This window comes from Physcomitrium patens, chromosome 16 (genome assembly GCF_059467195.1).
Source record: "Physcomitrium patens ecotype Gransden chromosome 16, ASM5946719v1, whole genome shotgun sequence".
Taxonomy (NCBI): Eukaryota; Viridiplantae; Streptophyta; class Bryopsida; order Funariales; family Funariaceae; genus Physcomitrium; species Physcomitrium patens.
The window spans coordinates 1,689,811-1,698,467 of record NC_143425.1 but is presented as its reverse complement, the minus strand read 5'-3'; the positions used below and the strand labels follow the sequence as shown (position 1 = coordinate 1,698,467).

The following is an 8,657-nucleotide window of genomic DNA, read 5'->3' as shown; positions in this document are numbered from 1 at the left end:
TCGCCGGAATGAAGTGATGAGAGGGGGGGGGGGGAGAAGTGGGCAGCGCTCCATGTAACCCAACCTGGCTTCGGCGGGGATTTCCGAAGGCTGCAAAATGCCGAGGCTGTGCTGCTGCGATGCGATGGGGTATGACGAGGGGCACTGGACACCCCGCAGGCCGATGCGCTCTCTGCATGCATTCGACAGACTGATGGGGATCGCGAGGGGGGACGACGGCTGCAGGCAGCCAAGTAGGACGCGCTATTCGGGGGTGCCCTGCGCTGAGGATAGGACACATTTGCTGTACAGCTGATGTGGCAAAAGGCCGAAAAGTTCACCGCAACTGTCAGGCCAGCGAAGGTTGAAAAGCAGATAAAAGTTGCGTGACTGGGCGCAGATTCTTCCGACTTTGGGTGCCTTTGTGTCGAATATTTATCCGGACCGGGATGTGTCGACGTCGTGTGTTTGATCTTCCCACTCTCTACGGTACGGTTAAGGGTTTTTTGGTATAAAGCGGAGAGGTAATCTGAAGATCAGCTGTGCTGTTGTTCTGGATTTGGAATTAGCGGTCAGGCGTTGCATTACTGTGCTCTCTCGTGCCGCGGAGGTGCGCTGTGGGTGTAGATGACGAACACGTCCTAGGAATTTTATGTCCGTTTGAGGAATGTGAGCGAGATTACTCCGTTTGAGCGTGGTCGGTAGCAAGTGTAACGGGGGAGTGGCTGGGATTGTGGTGATTGAAAGCGGTAAGGGAAGTCCGAGAAAGTGGGTAGCAATCTTGAGATCAAATGGTGCGGATGACGTAGATCATGTGAGGGAGACCGGGAGGGAATGCAGCGGAGGGGACGGGCAATGCTTGTGTGATGGTAATGTCATAAGGAAAAGCTAGGAGACTGAAGAAAATGTGGTAGGAGTCAGGACTAGCGTTTTTGAACTGAAGGGGACCGCATAGCAGAAGGTGGGGATTTGTTATATTTAAGGGTAGCGATAGAATCACCAACCATGGTCGAGGGAAGCAAGAGTTGCAATATGGTCTCATTAGCTCAATGTAGTGGGATAAATGCAAGCGGTGCTCGACACTTGTTTTCTTGTGGTCCAAGTCGAGTTGTCTGGAGCTCGACATTATCGTTTGCGCATTCGTGTTCATATGAAAGAAGGTATGGAAAGACAGAGGATTTACAAGTTTGCGCAATCAGCCAACAAGGTAGTCCCTATGTGCAGGTGTGTACCCAACTTCTACGCTACTGTTAACGCCCAAAAGAAAACTTCACAATCAGTTATGTGCATAGGTATGTATAAGCAGCTTTATGTATATCGATACACACGATCGCCACGGCAAGGTGTGTAGCATATGGTTTGGTTAGCCACAGAAGTGCTTTTTCAGTAACCGGTTTCAGTTTCTCTTGTACAGTTCAGTTTGAAACATGATAAGAATTGTAGCCTTTACATGTCCCATGCAGGTGCTTACGGATGAAGAGGAGAGGCTGCGTGACATTCAACTTGCTGCCGAAGCGGCAACAGCAGCCTTGGCGGCAGATAATGAAGAAATCCTCCGACTTGACAAGCAGGTTAGTATCCCTCTTATCTTCACAGTGTTAAATATATATATATATATATATATATAGATAGATAGATAGATAGAGAGAGAGAGAGAGTATCAATGTATCAATGTGTACGTTTTTTTCTCTTTTTTTTGAGTTGTTTGGGAAATCTTGTTGGTAATGACACAGGCTGTGATTGATGCCGAAGCGCGTCTGTTTGTCCCAACTTATGTGCGGAGCCCTGTAGTCTTTGAGAGAGGAGAAGGGTGCAAACTTTATGATACAGAAGGCAAGGAGTATCTGGACTTGGCAGCCGGCATCGCTGTCAACTCCTTGGGACATGGTGATCCTACATGGCTGAAAGCTATCAATGACCAAGCGGCTAATCTTGCACATGTCAGCAATCTCTATCACACCGTGCCCCAGGTGAGCTGTGAGGTTTCTCCTCACAAACTTGACTTCCTCTTACACTGGCAGATATTCTCTGGAAACGTTTGCTTCGCTCATTATCATCAGAGGATTTGTCTGACGTAGTGGATGTAATTTAGTACAAAGCGTTTGAATAATAATCGAATTCAGGTTCACTGATATCTTTTAATTTGCAATTTTTCTTTCACTATCCGAAGAAGCTTGTTATAACGATCAGGTGTGCTGCATTCAAGAACACCGGGTGTACAGTTTATCGGAAAGATCATGATATGCAAGCTGTGCTTATCATTTTGATTGTTTTTCATTCAGGTGAAACTTGCCGAGCGTCTAGTGAAATGGTCCTTTGCAGATCGAGTATTTTTTACGAATTCTGGAACTGAAGCCAATGACGCTGCAATTAAATTTGCTAGAAAATATCAAACAGTAATAAGCAATCGAAAAGGCGACACCCGATGGATAAAATTTGGAAAATTGAGACCTGCATCCGAGCTTGTGTCATTCAGCAGTGGCTTTCATGGGAGAACCTCAGGGGCTCAGTCCCATTTTAGCAAACTCAACCTTGAGCCCCTCGCCCCAGGTTTGTATGAGCTCGAAAGCTTGTAATCTTGTATCTAGGTGAACTTGCTGGCTCCTAGTTGCTTTTTATAATAGAAATTGAACGTTCAACTGTAGAAGATTTTTATCACAACACTGCCGTACCGTAGGTTGAATCAGTCATCAGTTGTGAAGAAAACTGCGCAAAGAATATGGATATTAATAGATGATCTAATCTACTTACTGTCTTTCACTTGTCCTAGTATGCTGATATACAGCCCGTGCTATTCAGGTGCGCACTGCGTGGAATTCGGAGATCTTGAAACAACTGCTAAAGCAATTCGACGGGATCGAACGGCTGCTGTTCTTGTGGAACCGATTCAAGGAGAAGGAGGAGTGCATACCGCCTCTGCAGAATTCCTCAGAGGTCTCCGTCGTCTTTGTGATGAGGCTGGGGCGCTTCTTATCTTCGACGAGGTATTCTTTTTGTAGCAAATTGCTAATGCAAGTATCGTTTTGAAAACGGAAAAATAGCTTCTACACAACACGCAAGAGTTTGATTTAATAAAAGAATCTCAGTAGAAGATTTTGATGCAATCCATGTTTCTTGTCCTTTTTTTTCTTTTTACCCTACTAGTATTTTGGATTGCAACAACCCACTGCAGATGATGAGTTATGGGTCAAAGTCAAGCCACAAGATACACCTGAGTTTCCAGCAGCGTATTGAGGGCATAGATGAGCAGAAGAGCTCGTAAGGAGTTGAAACGTGCCATGTGATCCTGTCAATCTTTTACAGGGCTGAATTGTAGCGATATTTGAAAGCTCATGAATGCTGGCCAATGTTTGCAGGTTCAATGTGGTCTTGGAAGAACGGGATTGCTTTGGGCACACCAAGCCTATGGAGTCCAGCCTGATATGATGACGCTTGCTAAGCCCTTGGCCGGTGGACTTCCTATTGGGGCAGTTCTTGTCACAGAGGCTGTGGCCTCCACCATTTCTGCAGGTGATCATGGCAGTACATTCGCCGGGGGACCCCTTGTGTGTCAGGCTGCCTTATCTGTGTTGGACCGCATTCAGGTACACTTCTTCTTCATTAGAAGAAATGAGAATGTCTGTGAGCTACAACATTTTTCTTAGGGGGAAATGTATACGTTATTTTCTTCATAGTATGAGATATTTCGGTTGTTGTTCTTGCCAACAAAGCTGACGATGATGGGCTATCGGAGGAGAGAGATTAATACTGGAATAGTTACTTGCATCTAATGCTCTAGGGAAGTGGTATTCAGAGATTTGCTGATATACACTACTGGTGCCAAATGAGCTGCGAATGTTTGTGCCTTGCAGGCACCAGGTTTTTTAGAGCATGTTGCTGCTAAAGGTGGTCATCTTCGCGCTCAACTAAGAGAAAAGATCGGCACAAATCCCCACGTGAAAGAGATTCGTGGGGTGGGTCTACTAATCGGCGTTGAGTTGGATGTGCCTGCAGCACCGCTTGTTGAGGCAGCTCTGCAGGCAGGTCTTCTCATACTGACAGCTGGGAATGGGTATGTTGTTAAGTTGGCTCCGCCTTTGACCATATCTGAAGCTGAGCTCAATCGAGCTGTGGATATCATTGCGGGATGCATGTCTTCCCTTTTTTTAAATTTGTGAATATCTGAGATCGCTCTAGGTTAGATATGTCGTGGTAACACCAATAGTGAGCTGTTGCAAAAAGCAATGTTGCAGGCCACAACATGATGTTTAAGATCAACATCAATTAACGATTGTAACAAATGGAGCCCTTTAGTTACCAGGATTTTTTTGGGGCTTTGTGTAACCTTTCAGTGGATTGACAAGTGCTGTTGAAACGCAATTAAGTTTGCTGGTACAGCCAGTCCATCTTTCATCGGTTTCTTTGAGCTTAGCATTCAGCAGTTAAGAGAGTGAAGCCTACAGCTGGTCAAGGCTGTGGCAAGATTGGTTCATTGTATTGTCCTTATTCAGCGTGCAAATGTGCTTCCTGAATGAAGTGAATTCTCTCAGTGAACTGTTTTATTTCTGTAACTCCTCACGTATTTTGTGCGCTAATTTAGCCCAATTCGCTGAACTCGAAAGTCGAAATTTCAGAAATAAACAAATCGATAGCATATTCAAAAGGTTTCTATCGTTTATACCTTCCAACAATGATCAATTCAAAATAAAATTCATATTATTTGTAATACATATGATGAAAGTCTTGTGGAATGTAAAAAACTTGGGAAAAGATAGATGTAATATATAACATTGCAAAATTTGATTGGACTTAAAGTTGTACAATATCAGCAAGCAAAGACTTTTGAAGTATATGTACTTTCAAATCTGAAATTGTGACATTTATAACAGTGATCTTTGCGTTTTAAGATCCAAAAACTTTATTTTTCTTAAGTGCCAAACAACATTAGTGCTTATAACAGTAACCACATTCACACGAATTTTTATTTATCTGAGAAAAAACCAAGCATTGCATTTCAAAAGTAAATAATAATGATTTGCATAGCAAGCATAGTCAACAAATACCATCTAAAACATATATAGATTGAATGTAAAAATATAAGTTTTATTTTCATGCTATGAAATATATTTATTGATGAATTTTTGCAAATATTTTAAATCTCTAATTAGTATTGTAATTAGAAGAACTACTGCAAACATATCTTCTACATGGTATTCAAGACATGTAAAACTTGAAAAGCAATTTTTTTTAGAAGTGAAAAATGTGATATAAAAAAGAACTACAAATTACACTCTTTTGTTGGCATGTTTTAAGCTAATACACAAGTCAATGGAGCCATGTTGTAGACTCCTTTAGACACTAATAATGTAATGAGAGGAACCAAAGCCAATTTAGTGCTACAAGCCACTTTTTCTTTAAGTGACTGCATGAGCTGAAATTACAGATTTGCCCATAGGTTTTCTACCACTCTTAGTACAGACTTTGAATACACTGGGTTCAGAGTACACAAACCCGATCTGTAACAAAGCAACAAATGATCACATCTTAATATCAATTCGGACAAAAGCATTGTATCAGAAGTAAATGTCACGGCACACAAGTATGATACAGAATTTCTTAGGTGTTACAGGCATGCATGAAAAGGGCTTCATCCTCTACTCACCTTTGTACAAAAGCGAAGGTGTCCTCTACTAAGATTGGCTGTTGTGTGAGAATCTGTGGCAGAACACGAACTTTCATTTCCCTTACACTACTAACAGTCCTTTTAATGGAATGTATCACATCTTGAGTATAGTCAAGACACGTTTCCCAAACTGCCAATGCATGCCTGTGCTGCATCTATGTAGACTGTACAATGGTTTTGGTGATAACCTCCCATGTACCCGAAAGTTTAACCTTGATACCTGCTCTAATCATGCGGCTGAACATATCTACTGTAAAGTTGCAAGGAATCCATAGTGAACATGTTTAAAGAAAAGATCATTGTTCATATGAGAGGGCAGCATAAATGTCGAGCAGTAGCTACTGAAGTCTCAACCTTCAAGTTTAGTCCTAAAATATTATACGAACGCTGAAGGAATTTCCAAGACAACGACAGGAGTAAGTCAATATCCTCTTGCGACGTGCAAAGCGTTGCAATAAGTTTCGCCATTCGAACTTACAGCGAAATACATTTGCCTCACACAACTTTCCATTTTAACTCTTACGCTAAAATCGCTAGTCCCTGCACCAACTCTAACGATTGACACACACATGAAGTGCATAGGTATTCCTAAACCTAAATTCTGACCACCTTCGATCTCAGTGCGATATCAAGGCATATGGTCTCATGCGTTCTTTCATGCCGGAGGTAAAACGCTACTAAAAATTTGAGAAGTCTGACAAGAATACTTCAAACAAATAAGACAATGTTCAATCAAACAACGGAGCACTCACTACACATTCCCAAGTGATATACGGCGAACAGTGATTTGGAGTTCCAAAGCAAGTCAGTTCTGACTTCCAAGGGATCCAACCTGAGAATTCATCAATTGGAAGGTTAATTGTACTCTGTCTAGCTCACCCTCTATGCTATCTACAGGCTGTGCAACCCTCTCCTCTGCCACCCACTGTTTGAGACAGTGCATTCAACAGAGACACGTGAAAATAAGTCCGGCACAGACAACAGACAAAAGAAAATTGAAAAATTCTCCACATTACCATCCGCCGTCCTTGCCTCCCTGCAGTATGCGATGTAATCGGAACACCTCACCTTGACATCCGTTCAGAAACCGCTTTTCAACATGGCATGCTGTAAGCTGTCGTAGTAGCTTTTCCAACGCGGATTGAGGAGGTTTTCCAGACTTATCTGCGATTTCCATGGAGGGATTGGTGTCCAATATAAATGCATTCACTGCATCTGCCACCATCTCCCGTTGAGCGAATTGCAGAAGATAAGCCATCGGGGAGTCTTGAGGCCGTTCGTACGCCAATAATGCTAAACAATCATGCAGCAATAGGTCCTGATCTTGGCACTTTCCAAAGAACGATGCCAACTGCGATCGTGCAAGATTCACAGCATCGCTCACTTGCCCTATTCTTATTAACTCAATGAATTTTTGGCATCGCAAAAGAAATAAGATAGTAGAGTAATGCTCCTCCTTAACCTGTGGATACCATTCCTGAAGGTTTGTGATTACACTATCCACATTGCCCTCCCTTATCAGCCGTCGCAATAACTTCCGCTTGTCCAATGCATACATGCCATCATCCGCCGTACCATTCGTATCCTGATGCAGAAGGAACTCTACCGACGCAATGGAGCCCACGCTGCCGTCCCCACTCGCAGCACCGCATGCGGCATCAAATGCAATAAGAGTGTCATGATAGCCATAGTGAATTAGAAAGGCACGTACAATACTATGGCTGGCAGTAGGAGGAAGAGGCAGGCTCTCCACCGCACGTTGTCTCCGACCTCGTTCGTCCAAAATCATCGACTCTACGTCAAACATAAACTTTCGCTGTCCGAAATTGACCTCAACTTTCTCATTAGGGCTGTGCAATCCGATGGTCGGGTACAAAGGCGTCTTCACTTCCTTATACACACCTGACAACACCTTGCCATTTTTCGTGAAGAAAATCTCCTGCGAGGCATAATTGATGCCAGCGCCCACCGTATCCCCCACAGTAAACCCTGGCGCATACGTCTCCGCCAACCCAGGCCCACGGTACAGCTTCCCATCGTCGCCGTGATAGCCATAACTATTCGCCTCCCAGCCTGGCTGCCGCGAGTTCTTAAAATGCTCATCCGTGAACCCTATGACGGTGCAGCCTTTCTGTCCTCGGTCCCTGACTGTCATCTCAAAGTAGTACAGCCACCGACGGCACGGCGCAGGCCGATTGGCTTGAATGGCGCCAACATCATTCCCATGCCGGCCATCCCCCGTGTACTTCGCAGTGAGTTTATCTGTCGAAACCACCAGATACAAGCTGCACGTACTCGTGTTCAAATGTGTTGGTTCTTCCTCCACTTCTTCCTCCCCATCGTCGTCCAGCTTCGCCCTGAACATGACACTCGAGCTTTTCTCCGACCTGACAAACGGGCAGAACCTCTCCGCCATCGGAGACGCCAGCCTGCCCGTCTCCCTCGCTTCTCACTATCCAACTTCAGATACCACTGCCACCACCTACTCTCTCCTCCGCCGCAACACAGCTTCCCGCATATTTAAATCTCCACTCATCGCTCATTCAATTACCCCTAGCAACACATCCTGATCCATCCTGCTCGCCCGCCCGCCTGCCTGCGCACGCTCCTTCGATCGATCGCCCACCCTCGGAAGCCCTCCGAGTCATGTCGCACTATTCTGAAGCCCCTCAAATCCTTTTGTCCCGATGATGATGGCTTGGCAGCAGGCTGCAGCGGTCTCCCACGAGGCCTCGAAAATAGGTCGACGATAACTTGACGAATGCTCTTCTTCGTTCGTCCACTTTGCTGTACTCTACAGTACCGTGTGCAGACTGCTTAGGATTTGGGGTGACGGGCGGACCGAGCGCTATTAATGCGTGAACTCTCATGAAAACTGAACAACTTTATGATTGACGGGTTCAAGTGAGATGGGCTAACGATATCATCGATTGAAATTATTTTATCAGCTTCGTAGGAAGCTCTTGGAAGATCGGCACCAGTTCCACGTTGTACTCGGTAAAAGCTACACCTAGCT

At 44.5% G+C, this 8,657-nt stretch overlaps 2 protein-coding genes across 2 annotated transcripts; one reads left to right on the top strand and one right to left on the bottom strand.

Annotated features, from left to right (window-relative positions):
* Positions 1-447: 447 nt before the first annotated feature.
* LOC112293496 (acetylornithine aminotransferase, mitochondrial) lies at positions 448-4,529 on the top strand. Its single transcript, XM_024542973.2, has 7 exons — positions 448-1,203; positions 1,443-1,550; positions 1,713-1,949; positions 2,262-2,529; positions 2,779-2,963; positions 3,336-3,563; positions 3,831-4,529. Exons 1-7 carry the CDS (start codon positions 985-987, stop codon positions 4,134-4,136), a joined length of 1,551 nt encoding a protein of 516 aa, XP_024398741.1. The 5' UTR covers positions 448-984; the 3' UTR covers positions 4,137-4,529.
* A 1,529-nt stretch (positions 4,530-6,058) lies between these two features.
* Positions 6,059-8,334, bottom strand: LOC141044376 (ran-binding protein M homolog). The gene has a single exon (XM_073539902.2). It carries the CDS (start codon positions 8,055-8,057, stop codon positions 6,654-6,656), a length of 1,404 nt encoding a protein of 467 aa, XP_073396003.1. The 5' UTR covers positions 8,058-8,334; the 3' UTR covers positions 6,059-6,653.
* Positions 8,335-8,657: the final 323 nt, after the last annotated feature.